At 39.2% G+C, this 22,366-nt stretch overlaps 1 protein-coding gene across 4 annotated transcripts in view; it reads left to right on the top strand.

Annotated features, from left to right (window-relative positions):
* Window positions 1–2,696: 2,696 nt before the first annotated feature.
* LOC118932961 (ATP-dependent RNA helicase DDX19B) overlaps window positions 2,697–22,366 on the top strand; it is a 29,287-nt gene continuing 9,617 nt past the window's right edge. The window contains exons 1-7 of one of the 4 annotated variants that reach the window (XM_036926888.2): window positions 2,697–2,836; window positions 14,465–14,513; window positions 15,393–15,446; window positions 16,169–16,304; window positions 16,612–16,704; window positions 18,623–18,725; window positions 19,283–19,397. In XM_036926888.2, the coding sequence (XP_036782783.1) occupies window positions 2,765–2,836; window positions 14,465–14,513; window positions 15,393–15,446; window positions 16,169–16,304; window positions 16,612–16,704; window positions 18,623–18,725; window positions 19,283–19,397 (622 nt within the window). In that variant the 5' untranslated portion in view covers window positions 2,697–2,764. Of the gene's footprint in view, window positions 2,837–5,096; window positions 5,308–14,464; window positions 14,514–15,392; window positions 15,447–16,168; window positions 16,305–16,611; window positions 16,705–18,622; window positions 18,726–19,282; window positions 19,398–22,366 lie in introns of those variants that run through there. The other 3 variants (XM_036926890.2, XM_057493207.1, XM_036926891.2) reach the window with 3 other exon arrangements.

The following is a 22,366-nucleotide window of genomic DNA, read 5'->3' as shown; positions in this document are numbered from 1 at the left end:
AATGGCCGGGAAAGAAGGTAAGTGGTACTTCACGTGACAGAGTAGGAGGCGACTTCAGGAGCCCGACATTTTGGTATCCATATGCTAAGTCCTAATAGTTGACATGGTTAGTAAGGGCAAACGGGGACATGTGTTTCGTAGAGGTCACATTCATGTATATATGTTCATTTTAGTTGCAGAATGGTACGTAGACCGCCAAGATTCTGATGTGTTGTGCCCACGGATACACTTGTCCTTGCCAGATCTTGGATTTGGTGTAGTAGAGATAACTTACTCGTTGAGGGACAACTGAATTGGTATCTCGTCCTTGGTTTGCCTTGAAAAATAATAGTTAATACTTATGAGAGTCACTGTGGTAAACATTTCACATTGATGATTTCATTTAATTTTTAGACTGCATACTAGGCAGGTCAACTGGCATCCCTTTTTACAGATGAGTTAATTGCCTGCCCAAATTCACATTGTAGAGTTGCACAGCCAAGATCCAAACTCACTTCTGTTTAACTCCAAAGTGCATTCTCTTATCTATTCCACTGTTACTTACATCATCTCAGATATCCAAATAAACGGGTAAAAAATAATGCTGGTGGTCACACATGGGTTAAAGATACTGCAGGAAAAAAAATTTTTAATGTAAAAGAACATCCTATCCAAATAGAAAGTCAAGGTCAAAAGCCCATATAAAAAAATGACTTGAATTCATTCCTCCGTTCACAGCAACTCATTCAAAATAATCATCACACCTAACATTTGTTGAGTCTTGCTTGGTATGCAACAGGTACCCATATAAGCTTTTGATCCTAACGACCTTATGAAGAGTTATTATTGCCTGCTTTAACAGTTCTAAGTCACTCAGAGGTTAAAACACCTAAGGGTAAAGTCAAGACCGACAAGTGTTTGTTCCAAATTGGTGCAAAATAGCATTATTACGCCTAAACAAACAAGAAATGGGTCAGACTTCTGTGCCACCACAATTAAAATAAAAAGCCAAAGTTGCGCAAATTGTACTTTCAAAATAAAATAATATGGGTTGTAGTCTCAATAACTTGGCTATGTTGCCTGAGTTGTTGCTGTTAGGATAGCACTTTCATGAATGAATCATGGACAGGTTTTTAAGAGGGTGTTTTTTCACTCACCCAATATGGGCCAATACACCTGAAGAGAAATTGTCACTGAAGCCCAAATTCACATTCTTCTAAACATAAATTTTTTACATGTATTATTCAATTCTCTGTTATTTTTCTCTTGCAGATAACATCATCTATATAATACAAGGAAAACTGTCTTAATGCAACATGTAAATTATGTATTTTAGGAATCTTCTAACATTCTGGGCTAAGCAAATAGGCCTCTAGGTAAGAATGAGTGCTGTATGTATGCAGTGGAACATTGATGGAACCTCACCTTGGTGCATGAGGAAAATAACAGGGGTTCAAGGTAGCAACTAATATACTTAGTTTTAGGAGGATGTAGTTGTAGCTCCAGGAGGAGGTTTCCCACCCAGGGAAAGTTCTCCATAAATTCGTTGACAACAAAGAAAGGCAAGGGCAAAAAGTTGGGGGTGAAGGAAGTTACCACGTTTATTCTCACGCAGGTCACAGGCAGCTCAGTACACACAGCTGGCTCAAATGTGCTCCCCAGGCCGGCTATAGGTCCTGTGCCCCAGCACGAGCTTAATCCTCTAGGCAGTAGGTCTCAGTCTCTCCTTGCTCCCCACCTTCCAAGCTCCCTGCTCCCATGCTCAGGCTTAATTCTCCAGGAGCACTGGGGCTCCACAGTTTTCTCACTCTCCCCATGGCAGCCAGCCCCCTGATCCCACGCTCCAGGAGCAACTCTGTGGGCAGGTCCCTGGTGACTGGCGGATGCCTGACCAATTACATGAACACAGGCAAAGGAGAGAATGGGTGTTTCCTCTCTACCTCCCCCGGGGCGGCTGCTCGTAGTGACTGACCAGCAGCTTTATCACCAGCAAACATCCCGTAAATGTGCAAACATACTCTTGTTATTTACACAATGGGCGCTATTAAGGCCAAGTGAGAATTCTGGCCAGAAAGTTCCATTTTCCCCACAGCGGTCCTAGATTCTAATTCTTCCATGGCACCAAAACTATTTTTCCCGTTTATAAAAAGGACTTGGAATGTTAATTTATTTGCTGTCAAATAGAATGGGCATAACTGAACAGCTGTTTTCAGACCTTAAAGTGCTATAGGCATCATCTGGGATCATACAATGCTGATCCTGATTCAGTAGGTTTAGAGTGAGGTCTGAGGTTGTGCACTTCTAATAGGCTCACATAATATCGATGCTTCTGAGGTGCAGGGCCAATGGTGGTGCCGGGAAGGCACTTGGAGTAGCAAGGCCTTAACTAGAGGATGAGCTTAACCTATTTGTTAGAAGTAAAGATGAAAAAGTTGAATCTATCACAGAGGATGTGCATTACTTATCTGTTTATTCACCAAAGGAGTGTTTACTGTGCCTTAGTCCCTGAAGATCAACCTTAAGGAAAAGACACTACTCTGCCTTTCTAGAGCTCTCAGTTTAGCTGGGAGCCAGACCTTATGCAAAATGTAACAAAGCTAAATACACCAATCTACACGCCTTCTTGAGCCTCGACTCCGCTTCTTGCCCCAGTATCTGTGCGCGCATTTCCGAGGTTGTGCCGACTCCTCCACTGATTGGCTGAAGGACCAGCTTCTAGGCCTCAGCCAATGACGTTCTGGCGGTGAGCGGCCATTGGCGGAGGTAACCGCCATGCTGAGTGGTGATGGCCGGTGCAACTGGACGCATCCAGGGCCGTGTCCTGGGGAGCTTTCCTCTAGTCCTCCCCGTGGGCGACGTGAGTATCTCTAAGGGTAGAAACAAGACGCTTTTTTCTACATTTAGGCGTCTTCTTCACCCCATCCCGGGTTGGGGGTGTGGGTGTGCAGGGAGGGCAGGAATAATAATAGTAGCTAGTATTTATCAAGCCTTTGCCATAGGCCAGGCGCTAGCTGATGGCCTTAACCTTGTGATCTGTTGAATCTTCGAGCTGTGTAATGGGTACTTAACCATTTCAGAGGAGACGGAGGTTGAAGTGCAAGTAAATGCCGGAGGCGCAATTCAAATCCAGGAACTTTTATTACCCTGGTTCCTCCCTCCACACCCCATGTTGGAAACCTGATTCCTTCTTAGCAGGAGTCTCAGCATTGTGCAGGTGTCAGGCGGGGCTGGGGGTGGTGGTGCGGTTAACATAGGAGAATTTAGAATCCTGATGCTTATTTTTAGTTTTTAAATAGAAAAATCCATCCAAGAAGCTTGTATGGGAAAGATAAGCACAAATTCTAGAGAGCTGCTGTCTCTTGGGATGGCGATCCAGGGGGCTTCAGTTGAATCTTGTTTTATTTCTTAAGCCCTGAGGTGAGAACCTAGATGCTTGTTATGTTAGTACCTCTCTTGCTCGTCTGAAATACTGAAAATTTAAAAGGAAAACATGCATATGAAAAATAAATTTCAGAGGATGGAGTATACACAATGAAAAGGAAGTCTTCTCCCACCCCAGGCTTCTATTGCCCCTCACCAGAAGCAGCTACTGTTATTAGTTTTGTGTGTACTTTATACATTTCCTATAGTATGTACACACATGTATGTGGGTTTGTATTTTTTTTCTGCACAAGTGAATCCTATTATATTCAGGCCTGCACCTTGGATTATTTATTTTTGACCTCATTAAACTTTAAAAAAATATTATTGACCCTTTTTGAGCTCTGTGATCAACAAAATTTCTCTGGCAAAATATTCCCCAGGGTTGCTTCTTACATGATGAAATGTAGGTCGTGGCTTCCTGGGCTGTGAGTTTGCCTTTTTCTTTTTTACACATTCTTGTAGAAACCAAAAGTATCTTCACCAAATTAACCCCCTAATGAGTGCAGGAAAAAAAAATCATGGCCCAGAACTGTTCTACCCTTTTCCATATTTACTCATACAATACAGTTATGTAAAACTCTATGTAGAGCCACTGGTGCTTGAAATTATTTATTGTAGTGTAACATTAGCAAAGTGAGAAAAGTGGGAATTCATTTTATCAGGCTGCAGGAAAATGCCCAGCTTCTTTCTAGAGTAACAAGGGAGAAGTCTGTTTGATTCCAGTTAAGGAAAAGCAAGTGCCACATTTAATCCCTATTTTACTCCTTCTAAAATCCCAAGATATTTTTTCATATTTAATATTCTCCCAGTCACACAACCCTCACATGGATGAGCTGGGATTGTAACCCAGGCATAGCTAACTCCAAAAGTAAAGCCAAATGGGGAGGGGTTCCCTGGGGTGGACTCATTTGCTCCTTAAGATGCTCTGCATGGCCCTTTTCATCGACCTCCTACCAGCCTCTTCATTCCTGGCTTTTGTCAGTCTCTGTGTGCAGTTCAGCTATACAAACCTTCTTACTCTTGTTTCTGATCCTCTACTTAGAACATACTTCTCTAACACCTTCCTTGAATGTTTTTCAAGGTGAAATTCCTATAAGTGGTGTTGCCACATAGTCTATGGGACAAGCTTTTAACCAAAAGGCCTGAGAAGGCTGATTTCCAACACCCTGGCCAACATCTGGGCATTTGAAATTACCAACCTGAAAAGTGAGGGAAAAAAGATCAAGCTTGTTCCGATATGCATTTTGGTGATTACCGTTATCTTGTAATACAGGTTTTGGGTTTTATGTACTCAATCTGTATGAACTGTGCCACTGTGCGAGCGTTATGTGGTTTTCCTCTTTGGTTGGAGAACCAGTGGTTTGAGTGGAGCGTTCCCATCGATAAGGAAGTCCAGCCTCCTGCTTGTCTTCCCGGAATCTGGATTGCTTGTAAATTGCATCCTTGGTAATAATCTTTGTGTCGTTCTCTAACCTCTCGATTCTGATCTTCACGGGCTCAGGCTTACTCCTATTTGTGTGCTTCCTCAGCTTAGACAGAAGCTCAGGCAAGTTAAGATAACTACCTAAGTTTGCAGCTCTGGACGTCAGATAAGAAAGCGTGAGCTGAACAGCGGTTAGGGTGAGGGTCCGAGGGCAACAAGCCTCAGCCTAAACTGAAGGAGGTGCTGCCGTCTGGTGCGGACTTAAACGTCACGGCGGCGCGCCGCTTCCGGTCCCCAACGCCGGTGCGAATGACGGCCCCCCTCGGTAGAACCGTAGCCGGTCTCGCCGCGACCCCCGGGAGCCCACGATCGCGCGGCGCAGGCGGCGAGTCCATCAGCACCGGCGTCCCAACCGCGCCGGGACCATGGCCACAGACTCGTGGGCCCTGGCGGTGGACGAGCAGGAAGCGGCGGCCGAGTCGGTGAGTTGGCTTCAGCCGTAAAAGGGTCAGGGGGTCGGTATTGGCCGGGCATCAGATTCCTGGGAAAGGACACAACTTACGTTGGCCGTGTCGCAGAAGGGGTGCGAGTGGGGATGGAGCCTGGACACTGACCTGGCTTTGTTTACCTACCCGCCTCCTGGGTTACATAAGCGCAGGTGAGCGTTCCCATCGATAAGGAAGTCCAGCCTCCTGCTTGTCTTCCTGGAATCTGGATTGCTTGTAAATTGCATCCTTAGTAATAATCTTTGTGTCGTTCTCTAACCTCTCGATTCTGATCTTCTTGGGCTCAGGCTTACTCCTATTTGTGTGCTTCCTCAGCTTGCTTAGTGATCATGAATGATTGACTCGGTAGGCTCGACAGTCAGTAAGTCCTCTCCTGATCTACTTGTTCTGGGCCTGATACACAGTAACCAAGATGAGTTAAACGTTTCTATGTAGAATTAATTTCTCCCACCTTAAACACTCTAAGTTCTGACAATTGCTTTGAACCTACTTCTGTTAGTACTTATTTCAGTGAATTTCTCGAGAACAAGGACTTTGTCTTTTTTTTTTAGTAGTTTTAAAAACTGGTACCCACCGCCACCAATTTTTTCCTCCCCTGAGACTATTTCTCTTGAAACGGATTTACAACATTGACCCCCTCATTCCCTAAATAACGTGCTTTTTTTGCTACTTGTTGAATTTTCAGTTTTAGGTATTTAGTGATTTTGACTTTACTCCAACCTCCTTTCTCTACCACAAATTCACACCCTCCCATTCCCTATCTTTTCATTATAACATAATTGTAATTTCATATATTTTATTAGTTGTATAATATACATTATATTGTAATTTTAGTTTGATCAGTATGTCATGTTTATATTATTAGTAACTTATGAATACTTTTAGCTGTTTATGGAATTTAGAATTGCCTTGTGTTTTTGCTTTGTGTTCTTTGACTTTATCACCAATCAAACCCAAGCCCTTTGCAATTGTCTAAGGTTTATCTCAGGATGTTCTGACACATCAAGTATCCTATGAATCCCCTTTTCCCCAGGTCTTTCAGCCTGCTTCATACAGAACTAGTTCCCCCTATGTTAAGAGTGCAACTCACTTTGGGGCTGGAGGAGAGGGCACATTTCCCTTTCCCTTCATCCTGGGGATTCTCTCTTTTGTATCAGATCCCCTCCTCTCTGTATTCCCTCTCTTCATCTTTCTTGATTTGGTGGAGCCATCCATTAGCTTTCTGGAGAAGTATGGAAAGTAAATTTTTTCTGAATTTATCTTATTTTTCTCTTATCATTTGGATAATAGTATGGCTGGGAGTAGAATTGTAGGTTGGAAATTGTTCTCCTGCTGATTTTTAAAGGCATTGTTCCACTGTCTTTTAGATTTCTGTATTTGTTGTTGAGAGTCTGAGATCATTCTGACTTCTGGTGTAACCTGTTTTTCCCTTTGAAAGCCTGGAGAATCTTTTGTTTGTCTCTAGCATTCAGAAAATCCATGATTTTCTGTATCTTGGTATGGGTCTATTTTCATCCATTCTACTGCACATTGGCCACTGAGTGGGCACTGTCAATCTGGAAAACTTGTCTTTTAGTTATGGGAACTTTTCTTGATAAATTTCATTATCAGTTTCTCCCCCTTTGCATTTTCCTCATTCCCTCTTTCAGTCCTTACTACTTGAATGTTGGAGGTCTTGGACTGGCCCTCTCATTTTTTTAAGTCAGTTTTTTAATTGAGCTACAATTGACAAACAGTAAAATTCACCCTTGTTCTGTGAATTTTGACAAAGGCATACGGTTGTTTAACCACCACCACAACCAAGATAGGAAACATTGCCACCACTCCCCAAAACTTTTTTCAGTCATTCCCTTCTCCCCTTCCTTCTCTGGCAACTGCTGATTTGTTTTCTATCACTATAGTTTTACCTTTCCCAAAATACCATGTAAGTGGAATCATACAATATGTAACCTTTTGAAAAATCCAGCTTCTTTCACTTAGCATAGTGCATTTGGGATTCAACCATGTTATTACACATACCAGTAGTCCTTTTTTATTGCTAGGCAGTATAGCATTTTATGGGTGTACCACCAGTTTGCTTATTCTTCTGTTGATGGACATTTTCCAGTTTTTGGTAATTATGAATAAAGCATACATATTTTCATGTGGCCTTATGTTTGCATTTCTTTTGGGTAAGTACCTAATAGTGGGATTTGCTGGTCTACATGTTAAGTGTATGTTTAACTTCTCTATTCCCATCAGCAATGTAAGAGAGCTCTTTTTGTTCCACATTCTCACCAGCACAGCATGGCCAGTGTTTTCTCCATTCTAACAGCTGTATAGTGGTGTCTTTATTAATTTACATTTCTCTATGACTGCTGATGTTGAGCATCTTTTCATGTGCTTATTTGCCATCGGTATAACTTCATTATATGGATGAAGTGGCTTTTCATTATTCAGGCTCCCACTTAGTGCTCCCATTTTCATCATGGCACCTCCTCCCTCTCCTGTGGCCCTTAGTTCATTCATCTCAGTATTTCTCCTGCCTACCCCAGCAGGCACTGTTAATTGAGTAAATGGCTATAGTGTCTTTTTCCATTACATGACTTTCTGGGAAAGAGATTTTTGGACATGCCTTTTATATATATACATATGTATTTACAAATGGCATATTGTACTATTTTGCTAAATGTATTATGTAATTAAATAAACATATACAAAAGTAATAAAAGCTGAAGTAAAAATGAAATAAACAGTGTTTTAAAATGTTTTCCTCTGCTTCCTTGTGCTGGCTTCATACTTTTATTAACTAATATCTCAAGGCACAGTATATACTTAGGAAAAAACCTTATCATTAGCCATTGTATATGTGATTATATATTTCAGATAGTTTTGATAGTTTTTAACTTTTTTCTTTTTTTTTTTTTTTTGGTATCATTAATCCACAATTACATGAGGAACATTATGTTCACTAGACTCCCCCATCACCAGGTTCCCCCCACATACCCCACTGCAGTCACTGTCCATCAGCACAGTAAGTTGCTGTAGAATCACTACCTGTCCTCTCCATGCTGTACAGCCTTCCCCGTGACCCACGCACACATTACGCATGCTAATCGTAATGCCCCCTTTCTCCCCCCTTATCCCTCCCTTCCCACTAACCCTCCCCAGTCCCTTTTCCTTTGGTAACTGTTAGTCCATTCTTGGGTTCTGTGAGTCTGCTGCTATTTTGCTCCTTCAGTTTTCTCTTTGTTCTTATATTCCACAGATAAGTAAAATAATTTGATACTTGTCTTTCTCTGCCTGGCTTATTTCACTGAGCATAAGACCCTCTGGCTCCATCCATGTTGTTGCAAATGGTAGGATTTGTTTTCTCTAATGGCTGAATAATATTCCATTGTGTATATGTACCACATCTTCTTTATCCATCCATCTACTGATGGACACTTAGGTTGCTTCCATTTCTTGGCTATTGTAAATAGTGCTGCGATAAACATAGGGGTGCATCTGTCTTTTTCAAACAGTGCTATTGCATTCTTAGGGTAAATTCCTAGGAGTGGAATTCCTGGGTCAAATGGTATTTCTATTTTGCGTTTTTTGAGGAACCTCCATACTACTTTCCACAATGGTTGAACTAATTTACATTCCCACCAGCAGTGTAGGAGGGTTCCCCTTTCTCCACATCCTCGCCAACATTTGTTGTTGTTTGTCTTTTGGATGGTGGCAATCCTTACTGGTGTGAGGTGATATCTCATTGTGGTTTTAATTTGCATTTCTCTGATGACAAGCGATGTGGAGCATCTTTTCATATGTCTGTTGGCCATCTGAATTTCTTCTTTGGAGAAGTGTCTGTTCAGTTCCTCTGACTATTTTTTGATTGGATTATTTGCTTTTTGTTTGTTGAGGTGCATGAGCTCTTAATATTTGGATGTCAACCCTTTATCTGATCTGTCATTTATGAATATATTCTCCCATACTGTAGGATGCCTTTTTGTTCTATTGGTGGGGTCCTTTGCTGTATAGAAGCTTTTCAGTTTGATGTAGTCCCAGTTGTTCATTTTTGCCTTTGTTTCCCTTGCCCTGGAAGATATGTTCATGAAGAAGTCACCCATGTTTATGTCCAAGAGATTTTTGCCTATGTTTTTTTCTAAGAGTTTTATGGTTTCATGGCTTACATTCAGGTCTTTGATCCATTTCAAATTTACTTTTGTGTATGGGTAGTTTTTAACTTTTTAACTGACTTCTTGTTGGTTACATTAGATTGTCATTCTCTTAACCTATTAATATGTCTAAGAGAGTTTGTTAGGAATAAGTAGCTGGTTACTTTTTTACTTGGGTTTGTATTGTTAGATTTATCTTCTTAGGGATAAAACAGAAACTCAGTAATACACCCCCGGTAATGAAAATTCAGATATGATTAACTCATATCATTTTCAGCAGGTCTGTACTAGCCATTTTATTTGCCGTAGATTAACAAAATCCTGCATTTTATGAAATTGAATATTGGGACCCCAATTTTAGAGCATCACAGTGGGATTTTACCCTATTAACTTTTTTAAAATAAAAGCTTTATTGAGGTACTTACATACCATACAACTTATCCATTCAAAACATAGCATTTACTGGTTTTTAGTATATTCACTAAGTTGTGCAGCCATCACCACAATTTTAGAACGTTTTTATCAGGCCAGAAAGAGACTATACACCTTGGCTGTCATTCTCCGTTTTCCTCCACCCTCCCAGCCACAGACAACCATTAATCTACTTTCTCTTTAAATTTGCCTATTCTGGGCATTTCCTATAAATGTAGTCATACAATATGTGGTGTTTTGAGTCTGTTTTCCCTTACTTAGCATAATATCCCCAAGATTCATCCATGTTGCAGCCGGTATCTACTTTTTACTGCCAAATACTCCACTCCACTGATATGCTACATTTTATTTACCCATTCTTCAGTACCTGTTGACAAGCATTTGGGTTGTTTTTACTTTTTAGCTATAATGAATACTGTTGCTATGATTGTTCATGTGTAAGTTTTTTTGTGGACGTTTATTACCAGTTTTGGAGGGTAAATATCCAGAAGTAGCTTTGCTGAATTATATAGTAACTCTGTTTAACTTTTGAGGAACTGTCAGACTATCTTCCAAGGTGGCTGCACTTTTGTGTTATCCTTAAGATGATTATGTTCTTTGAGATTAGTATTATCTATGAGAGGCACTATTGTGTAGAGGTTAAAAACTCAGACTTTATGACCAGAAAGACTTGAATTTGTATTCTGGGTCCATCACTTACTGTTATATGACCTTGAACAAATTGCTTAACTTTTCTATGCCTTAGTTTCCACATCTGTACAGGGGGATGTAGCACCTACCCCACTTGCTGAGTTGTGGACAGGCCTGGTATACATGCTGTTGTTATAAGTGGTGGCTATTCTTGTTGGTATTTTCCATAATTTGCATTTTCTTGGCAGGAATCTTTTAAATTATTTGTCCAAATTGTATAGATTAGACAGTTGAACCTAGGTAAGATTTGTGAATCTACTTAACCATGCACAGGTAAATTAGATCACAATATTATAAAACTGGGCAAATGAGCAAAGATGCCTCTGTTGCCCTCTGCCTTATGAGACTCCCACTGAGGGTGCTGCCCCCGCCCCTGCCATTGCACGACATAGGTGACTATGACTGTCCAGTGCAAGATACCTGCACTTTAAATATCCATTACTCTTCATTTCTTACTCGTTTTAGATGAAACACTAGATTCTATTTCTATTTATTTTCCCATTCCCCAGTGGCTCCTCTTTGTTCCATTGGAGGTTTCTTTTCAATTTAGAGATGGGCAAAGGGATTAGAAAACTCTGATGAGTTACACTCTAAGTCTCCCACTTCACCCTCCTGCCTAAGGCAATCCCTAATTCGTATAGCTCACTTACTGTTAAGTCTTCTGATGTCTCAAGAATGCTCTCTCAAGTAGCTGTTGAATAAAATGCAAAGGTATTGAAAAAGTTTGGATATTATAAGGTGGGGGTGTTTTTGCTATATGCCTTTTGGTTTTCTGAATTTCAAAATGGTTTCCAGTGAAGTTGCAAGAGAAATTGGTTTCTCTTTTTGATCTAAATAAATCGATTAAAAGAAGATGTCAGAACTAACTGTGCTTGCAATCTAAGTTTCAGCGTTCTGTTCACTGACACTGACACACAAACTTTACTGCCCTGCCGCTTTTGCCTTACAGGCTTTGAGATCCTTACAGCCAAGTGAGGGTTGAGTATGTTTTTAAATTATGTTGGAATGCCCCAGAATTCTGATATATTGTAATCAAAATGATATATATTGACTTCATTTACTTTGTTGCTATCAACTTTTCCTACCCTCTGCATTTCATTTATTTAGCTATTACTTCACTGGGATCACTTCAGTATGAACAACTTATAAATAAAAGAAGTTTGTCCTTGTATCATTGAATATTAAAATGCTTTACAGTAATATTTCTAATCATTTATACCTCATCTCATTTTTACCTCAGCCCTATCATTTGTTTTAGGTATCAGTTATCACCCTAGAATGAGTCCTCTTAGCCTTACTCCTGTAAATATTGCCAGTAAGTAAGTCTGCCTGTCTCTTGTTTTAAAAACTGCCCTGAATACCAAATTCACATTAGGTTCACTGGCAGGATATGGAGGAGGGGTGCTTTAGGAAGACTAAAATATATGGAACACCTACTATAATAACAGGTTTATGCCGGTAGCTTCATATTCATTATCATTAGTGTGTTCGCTGTCCTTCAAAATTAATGAAGGATTTTTACTGCTTTATGATTATTTCCTTTTTTGCCAATTTCCTTTCTTGGCCACTCCCTACAGTGTGTTTCCCCTTGCATTCCCCCAGTCCCCCAACACCAAAGCATACAGATACAACCAGAAATTCTCTTTTCATTTTTCACCAATAGAAGTGAGGTTGGTTCTTCCATCCCACTAACCACTCATTAAAAAACAAACATTTTTTCATGCCACCCTCACTCCTCACTCTCCATTCTTGGACTTAGAGGAAAGACAGAAATGAACATCCAGACATAAAGAACCTGTGTAGTTGGTGCTTTAAGAAATAGCCATTTGAGGAGCTGAACAGACACTTCTCCAAAGAAGAAATTCAGATGGCCAACAGGCACATGAAAAGATGCTCCACATCGCTAATCATCAAAGAAATGCAAATTAAAACCACAATGAGATACCACCTCACACCAGTTAGGATGGCCAACATCCAAAAGACTGAACAACAACAAATGTTGGCGAGGATGTGGAGAAAGGGGAACCCTCCTACACTGCTGGTGGGAATGAAATTAGTTCAACCATTGTGGAAAGCAGTATGGAGGTTCCTTAAAATGCTCAAAATAGAAATACCATTTGACCCAGGAATTCCACTCCTAGGAATTTACCCTAAGAATGCAGCAGCCCAGTTTGAAAAAGACAGATGCACCCTTATGTTTATTGCAGCACTATTTACAATAGCCAAGATATGGAAGCAACCTTAGTGTCCATCAGTAGATGAATGGATAAAGAAGATGTGGTACATATACACAATGGAATATTATTCAGCCATAAGAAGAAAACAAATCCTACCATTTGCAACAACATGGATGGAGCTAGAAGGTATTATGCTCAGTGAAATAAGCCAGGCGGAGAAAGACAAGTACCAAATGATTTCATTTATCTGTGGAGTATAAGAACAAAGCAAAAACTGAAGGAACAAAACAGCAGCAGATTAACAGAACCCAAGAATGGACTAACAGTTACCAAAGGGAAAGGGACTGGGGAGGATGGGTGGGAAGGGAGGGATAAGGGGGAAAAAGGGGCATTATGATTAGCACACATAATATAGCAGGGGGGTACACAGGAAAGGCAGTATATACAGAGAAGACAAGTAATGATTCGATAGCATCTTACTACGCTGATGGACAGTGACTGTAATGGGGTATGTGGGGGGGACTTGACAATAGGGGGAGTCTAGTAACCATAATGTTCAAGTAGTTGTACATGAATGATATAAAAAAAAAAGCCATTTGACAGCACAGCACAGAGAAGACAAGTAGTGACTATAGCATCTTACCACTGGTGAACAGTGACTGCAGTGGGGCGTGAGAACTTGATAATATGGGTGAATATTGAAACCACAATTTTTTTCATATAACACCTTCATAAACTGTATATAATGATAATTTTAAAAAAAGAAATAGCCATTTGATTGTGGTGACTTCCATTCCTTTATTCCTCACTAGATGATGTCTTAGCCTCTACTTAATATTATGATTAGAGCACCTGCTTTGTGCTATATCCAGGATCAATTAAAAATAAAAATAACTCCTGTCTTTAAGGTCTCTTTCTTTCTTTTTTCCAGCTTTACTGAGGTATAATTGACAAAAGCATGTTTTCATTTTAATAAGGGACATAAGTCATGCTAGAAAATGCCTAGTTTGCAATGTTTGATCTAAAAGTCCTAATAAATCTTTCTTTGAAATATCTCTGCTCTGTCCCTTTCTATTCTCACTTCAGCCTACTGGGTGTGTGATTCCACAGTGCGCCATGGGGCTCCAGGCTGTTCCCAGCTGACTACATCAGACATTCATAAGCCAACCTGCGCGCGAGGCAGCGTATTGGTGTGCTTGGTCTGGTGGCTTGAACACAGCCGAAACATTACTGATTCCTACCCACAACTGCTTTTCATTGCAGTCCTCCCACCTCAGTGTTCTCTGTCTGAAGTATGAGTGCATTTTCCAATATCTCTTTACATTTCCTCTTGTTTAGAATAGGAGAGAATGACAACTCAAATGATATTCTACTGAGAGAGTCTTTGTGATCAGGGCATTAAGCAAACTCACCAATTATAATTCTCTCAAAGGATTGTAATTAGGAAGAGTAGATCTTGAGCTGCTGTTTTTGTGTGGTTTTCCTCCCGTTGTATTTATGGGAAATTTTATTCTCACTTAAAACATTTAGTAAACAAAAGGAGCCCAGCAGAGTGACCTAATGAATAGACCTAATAAATAGGCATTGAGAGTTTCTTATTTCTCACCAGCTCCATTGGGGAGGCTCTGTTGATTCAAAATCTTCTAAGTGATTTTCCTGACACTTTCCTCCCCTTCCCCCATATTCTCCATTTAGTTGAGCAACTTGCATCTTAAGGAAGAGAAAATCAGACCAGATGCCAATGGTGAGTAACTAAAGCTAGTTTACAAACATATGTGATTTCCCATAGTATTTCTGATTTGACATAACAGCTGTCTGGAAAAAAATGAGACAGAGAGCTGGCAGATACTGGCAGTCATTTGATTTGGGAATCAACACTGGAGTGTTCTCTTTTATATTGAGCTTAGTATAAGCATGAGGATGCCTGACTGGCTTATAAATTACCAGATTTCTTACCAACTATGAGAATATACTGCTGAAGATTGTTTTAAAAAATATCCTTCAATTTGAGATGACAGACAAAATATAAACAACCTGAGAGTTAACCTGTTGATTCTGGAATCGTATCTACCAAAAACCTAAGATTTCCATTAAATTTTTGTTGATGTACTTAATATTATAGTTGGGAAACTGCAACATTTACCTCACTGCAAAGACTATCTTTTTCCGTATATTTTTACATAACTACAACATTGTTTGAATGTTTTCCGTTAATTAACAATTTATATGCATAGACTCTCAATGGTATTGTGTTTATGTTGATGAAATATGATTTGCATAGGTATTTCTCTGTTGAGCATCAAGATGGTATCTGATCACTGACTGCTACAATCATCTGTAACATTTCAGAAACATTGATGCTTATGAGGGAAATTAACAGTTTTTGAGGAATAGTGAGAAGACTGGGAATAGGAATGAATTAAAATATAAGCAACAATGTTTCATACCTTTGTTTATTTAGGAGCATTAAAATGTGTTTTTTTTTCATCTGTGGCTTGGTTTCCTCATTTATTTTTTTGTTCCCCAGGCCTTTACATTTCTAGTGTCTCATAGAATTTGAATTGTCTTAGCTGTTGGGTATGGTATGGGATTTTGAGTGACGGCCACTTTGTGTCTGATAAAGGTGCTGTTGTCAAGATCAGTGCTAATGCAGAGAAGATAGATGAAGGAGAAAAAGGTAACTAAGCCGTAGAGCTCCATACATGACATTCTATAGTCTCAAGAGAATGGATTTTTAGGTGGCCTCACTGTTATGTCCAACTTGGCGTGACTTTAATGGGAGTCACAGTGCTAATAAAGTTCAACATAGTTGTTGGTAAAAGAATTCTAATTGTTTACGTCTTACAGATTTGAACAAGTGATGAACTTTAGCAGCAGCATTGAGTAATTGTCTTGTCCAGGGCATTGTAGTTGTATGCCCAATATCTAATAACATCAAATGTAGTGACATTTTGTAGTACCCATTTAATGTGGGTAACAAGATGTGAACAGCTGATATAACAAGATACAGACTTTGTTAATTTCTGGTTTGCTTTTTTTCTCCTCATTGTTATGTGTTTGTTAAGCTAATGATTTTAGGTTTATATTGAATGCAAATTGGGAAGTAAATATTTGGGTCAAGGTAGGAGGAACAGATAACCTCAGGAAAGAAGGATTGCTGGCAATACAGCTGAGAGGAATATGAGGCCCAAATGCATGATATGGTATCAAAACCTTTCTCTTTAATAAAACAAACTATTTTAACTATATTTATAAATCAGAACTATAATACAACCTGAATTAGAAGTCCCAGTGCAAATACGTGTCATTGCTTAAAATGCCAGTGGCAACTGAATTCAGATGAACTTGTGGTGGACTTCACGGACCTTTTAAAATTGTTTTCTATCTTTTTCTTGACAGAGGACAGAGCTGCCCAGTCCTTACTCAACAAGCTGATCAGAAGCAACCTTGTGGATAACACAAACCAAGTGGAAGTCCTGCAGCGGGACCCAAACTCCCCGCTCTACTCAGTGAAGTCCTTTGAGGAGCTTCGGCTGTGAGTTACTTGTTTACTTCCTGACTTTAGGTTTAGACAAAGATTCTAGGCCTGTTATATATATTTTTCATCACAGCAGAATGTTTTTAGCTAATGCAAGTTTAATAAAAGAAGTTAGCTGCTTTGTGCTATTCATGAAGTAAACTTGATCTGGAAAAGCTCCGGCTGCATTTGCACATGATGCTCACTGCAGCACAATGCAGGCTTTGTCAGTTATGAATAAACTGTGTGTAACAGCAGTAAAAAAGAGAAAATGTGCCCCAGATATTTCCTCAACCAAAGAGACTCTGACTTTCTGTTTTTCTAGGAAACCACAGCTTCTCCAGGGTGTCTATGCCATGGGCTTCAACCGTCCATCCAAGATACAAGAGAACGCGTTGCCTTTGATGCTCGCTGAGCTGTATGTATGCCGATACAACTCTGTCCCACTTTTAATTTTCTATCTTTTTAAACTTACTGTTTTAAAAAACTACACTGGCAATACGTTCTCATTTTAGAAAAGTTAGAAAAAATGAGAAGGAAGAACAAAAACATCATTTGTAGTCTTCCTCACCCACTATTTAGAGACTTCTATACTTCTTCCTATATAAACTTACATATGTATACTTTTTAAGAAATGGAACGATAGATAATGTTTAATGCTCATTAAAAAATTATATGACCATCTTTCTATGCTTGGAAATAAACGTATCATTCATATACACCATGATTTCATCATGTGGATATGTAAAATTTGTGTCAAATATAGAAGGCAGAAGCCAAACAGGGTGCTAGGAGACAGCAGTTTAACTGCTACGGTTGTTTTCTGACACAATGCTTCTCACACTTTTGTGGGCATATGAATTTCATAGGAATTTATTACTTACTGAATTTTCTAAAATGCAGATTCTAATTTCAGTAGGTCTGAGTTCAGGACTGAGGTTCACCACTTCTAGAAACTTCCATGTGATGCTGCTGGTTTCAGATCACATTTTGAGCAACAAGGCTCTAGAGCATGAGGGAACTTTTTAAAAAATGATTCCCTACATTTTATATGAGTATATAAAATTGTACTGCATGTAATCATAAATCATAAAACTCCTTTTCCTATTTGTCTAAAAGTAGGTATTTTAGTTTTGTATTTTCTTGAGGTTTTCTTTATTCTGTGTTATACTGATATTTTTTCAAGATAAATTATGTCTTTTTTTTTAGCACTTTAAGGATACTTAAAGGCAAATAAATGGAATATTTGTTAGATTGTTTCACATTGGTCATTTGTATTTATGGATCTTAATGCTTTCATACATGCTAATTTTTATATTGTCAATGTTAGAACAGACCTGGCACAATTAAAAAGTATCTTTCTTCATTAATAAATATGTACTGAGTGCAGGTATGTGAGAGATACTATCCTAGGCACTTAGATTAATTAGTAAACAAAGCAGACCAAAATTCCTGCCCACAAGGAGCTTGCATTCTAGTTTGGAGTATAGATCATTTATTTTCATTAAATAAAACATATATTATGTTAAGAGATAGTAGGGTGTAAATATAATCAATGCTGCTGAATTATACACTTAAAAGTGGTTAAAATGGCAAATTTTGTTACATATTTTACCATAATTAAAAAAATGATATAATATACCAAAGTTAATTGACTTGTATCCTTTAAATAAGTGAATTGTATGGCATATGAATTATATTTCAATAGTTTTTTTAAAAAAAGGTGTTAAGTGCTACTAAGGAAAGAAACAGTATGAGAGGGGAGTTCAGGAATATCAAGGGATCTGACTGTAATTTTATCCCTAACATTTTATTACAAAAATATGTAATTTACAACAAAGTTGAAATGATTTTACAGTGAACACCTATATACCTACCACCTAGATTGCATCACCAACATTTTACTATATTTTATCACATACCTATCCACCAACAGATTGTTTTTAAAGACATTTCGAAGCAGATTGCAATTTGAAATCAAGTAGTTAGGGTTGGATCCTTCAAGTAGGTGATACCTGAACAAAGACTTGAAGGAAAGGAGAGAGTTTGACATATTGTCATGTGGGAACAGTTGTGCAGAGCAGAGTACAGCCAGTGCAGAAGCCCAAAGACAAGAGCATGGCTGGCAGGTTTTCAGAACAGCACTGGTGCCATCATGGAGCAGTGGAGTGAGTAAGGGAAGGCAGTAGGAGATGAGAGCAGGGTACCCTGTATCTGTGAAGTAACTGCTACAGAAATCAAGGCCTCCTTCTATAAACTAAGCTTTATTCCCCATTTTTATTAACTGAAAGGATACTTGATGTTGAAACTCCTAAACAGTTTGTTTTCTTGTGCAGCCCACAGAACCTAATTGCCCAGTCTCAGTCAGGGACTGGTAAAACAGCTGCCTTTGTGTTGGCTATGCTCAGCCAAGTAGAACCTGCAAACCGATACCCCCAGGTAAGGGCTTGGTGAATCTGGATTTTCTGCTAACACATAGCTAGAAAGGAAATTACATTTGGTGGGTTAAAAGCCAACCTGTGTATTACTTTCTATATAAAGGAGAACCCCTTAAGTTAAGCACCAACAGTATGGTTGATCTTCCAATAGCAGCAAGAATCCTCTTCCCTTCCCATGGTTTGCAAGTTTTGGGATACTGCTAACAAGCTTGGCATCTTCATCTATAGCTATCCTCTATTAGACAGTCCTGAGAGCTTTCTGAGTAAGTGAAAAGGAAGCTAATCTCCAGCTGGGATTCACACACTTGCTTACATGTTGGGTTTTGTATTCCAGTGGCCAACAGCTATTTTCAAGTGTCTTTACCCAGCCAGAGTTCTGACCCCTAAGAATTCGAGCTTATGACTCTGCAGCTTTATTGAAGAATCAAATGGTGTGCACTTTAATTTACATATTCTTTCCTTCAGCCTCAGCTGGCAGAATAACCAGCACTAGTGCTAATTCCCCATTTCAAGAGAGCGGTAGCCTTAAATTCTCATTCTGTACTCTTTTCCTACTAGTGTCTGTGCCTTTCCCCGACTTACGAGCTCGCCCTTCAAACGGGAAAAGTGATAGAGCAGATGGGCAAATTTTACCCTGAACTGAAGCTAGCTTACGCTGTTCGAGGCAATAAATGTGAGTATGAACATGTGATCCTAACTCATTATGCTAATAACTTACTTTGAAATATTTCAAAACATACGCAGTAGTTGAAATACAATGAACGCACGTGCTGTCCACCTAGATTAAAAAACTTAATATTTGCCATATTTGCTTTATCTGTATACACATATGCCTATTTTTGGTAAATTACAGTAAATTGAAAGTAAATTGCAGACATTGTGGCTTTTTATTCCTAAATACTATATAGCATGCATCTCATAATAAGGACATTCTTCAGCATTCCCACAGTACCCTTATCACACCCAAGAAAATGAACAGATTCTCTACTAACTAATATCTAGTCCATTTTCATTTTTCCCTACTTGTCCAAAAGGTGTTTCTTTTTTTTGGTATCATTAATCTACAATTACATGAAGAACATTGTGTTTACTAGGCTTCCCCCTTCACCAAGTCCCCCCAACATACCCCTTCACAGTCACTGTCCATCAGCTTGGTAAGATGCTATAAAATCACTACTTGTCTTCTCTGTGTCACACAGCCCGCCCCATACCCCCCACACACTATACATGCTAATCGTAATGCCCTCTTTCTTTTTCCCTGCCCTTATCCCTCCCTTCCCTCCCATCCTCCCCAGTCCCTTTCCCTTTGATAACTATTAGTCCATTCTTGGGTTCTGTGATTCTGCTGCTGTTTTGGTCCTTCAGTTTTCCTTTGTTCTTATACTCCACATATGAGTGAAATCATTTGGTACTTGTCTTTCTCAACCTGGCTTATTTCACTGAGCATAATACTTTCTAGCTCCATCCATATTGTTGCAAATGGTAGGATCTGTTTTTTCTTATGGCTGAGTAACATTCCATTGTGTATATGTACCACATCTTCTTTATCCATTCATCTACTGATGGACATTTAGGTTGCTTCCATATCTTGGCTAATGTAAATAGTGCAGCAATAAACATAGGGGTGCATCTGTCTTTTTCAAACTGGAGTGCTGCATTCTTAGGGTAAATTCCTAGAAGTGGAATTCCTGGGTCAAATGGTATTTCTATTTTGAGCATTTTGAGGAACCCTCCATACTGCTTTCCACAATGGTTGAACTAATTTTACATTCCCACCAGCAGTGTAGGAGGGTTCCCCTTTCTCCGCAACCTCACCAACATTTGTTGTTGTTTTTTTTCGATGATGGCGATCCTTACTGGTGTGAGGTGATATCTCATTGTGGTTTTAATTTGCATTTCTCTGATGACAAGCGATGTGGAGCATCTTTTCATGTGTCTGTTGGCCATCTGAATTTCTTCTTCAGAGAACTGTCTATTCAGCTCCTCTGCCCATTTTTTTAATTGGATTATTTGCTTTTTGTTTGTTGAGGTGTGTGAGCTCTTTATATATTTTGAATGTTAACCCTTTATCGGATCTGTCATTTATGAATATATTCTCCCTTACTGTAAGATACCTTTTTGTTCTATTCATGGTGTCCTTTGCTGTACAGAAGCTTTTTGGCTTCATATAGTCCCACTTCTTCATTTTTGCTTTTGTTTCCCTTGCCCAGGGAGATATGTTCATGAAGAAGTCACTCATGTTCATGTCCATGAGATTTTTGCCTGTGTTTTTTTCTAAGAGTTTTATGGTTTCATGACTTACATTCAGGTCTTTGATCCATTTCGAATTTACTTTTGTGTATGGGGTTAGACAGTGATCCAGTTTCATTCTCTTACATGTAGCTGTCCAGTTTTGCCAGCACCATCTGTTGAAGAGACTGTCATTTCCCCCTTGTATGTCCATGGCTCCTTTATCATATATTAATTGGCCATATATGTTTGGGTTAATGTTTGGAGTCTCTATTCTGTTCCACTGGTCTGTGGCTCTGTTCTTGTGCCAGTACCAAATTGTCTTGATTACTGTGGCTTTGTAGTAGAGCTTGAAGTTGGGGAGTGGGATCCCCCCACTTTATTCTTCCTTCTCAGGATTGCTTTGGCTATTCGGGGTCTTTGGTGGTTCCATATGAATTTTTGAACTATTTGTTCCAGTTCATTGAAGAATGCTGTTGGTAATTTGATAGGGATTGCATCAAATCTATATATTGCTTTGGGCAGGATGGCCATTTTGACGATATTAATTCTTCCTAGCCAGGAGCATGGGATGAGTTTCCATTTGTTAGTGCCCTCTTTAATTTCTCTTAAGAGTGTCATGTAGTTTTCAGGGTATAGGTCTTTCACTTCCTTGGTTAGGTTTATTCCTAGGTATTTTATTCTTTTTGATGCTATTCTGAATGGAATTGTTTTCCTGATTTCTCTTTCTATTAGTTCATTGTTAGTGTATAGGAAAGCCACAGATTTCTGTGTGTTAATTTTGTATCCTGCAACTTTGCTGAATTCCAGTATTAGTTCTAGTAGTTTTGGAGTGGAGTCTTTAGGGTTTTTTATGTACAATATCATATCATCTGCAAATAGTGACAGTTTGACTTCTTCTTTACCAATCTGGATTCCTTGTATTTCTTTGTTTTGTCTGATTGCCATGGCTAGGACCTCCAGTACTATGTTAAATAACAGTGGGGAGAGTGGGCATCCCTGTCTTGTTCCCGACCTCAGAGGAAAAGCTTTCAGCCTCTCACTGTTCAGTATGATGTTAGCTGTGGGTTTATCAAATATGGCCTTTATTATGTTGAGGTACTTGCCCTCTATGCCCATTTTGTTGAGAGTTTTTAATCATGAATGGATGTTGAATTTTGTCAAATGCTTTTTCAGCATCTATGGAGATGATCATGTGGTTTTTGTCCTTTTTGTTGATGTGGTGGATGATGTTGATGGATTTTTGAATGTTGTACCATCCTTGCATCCCTGGGATGAATCCCACTTGATCATGGTGTATGATCCTTTTGATGTATTTTTGAATTCGGTTTGCTAATATTTTGTTGAGTATTTTTGCATCTACATTCATCAGGGATATTGGTCTGTAGTTTTCTTTTTTGGTGGGGTCTTTGC

The sequence above is a fragment of the Manis pentadactyla genome, chromosome 15, assembly GCF_030020395.1.
Source record: "Manis pentadactyla isolate mManPen7 chromosome 15, mManPen7.hap1, whole genome shotgun sequence".
Taxonomy (NCBI): Eukaryota; Metazoa; Chordata; class Mammalia; order Pholidota; family Manidae; genus Manis; species Manis pentadactyla.
Note: the sequence above shows the minus strand (reverse complement) of the source record. Positions and strands in the feature narration are given on the sequence as shown.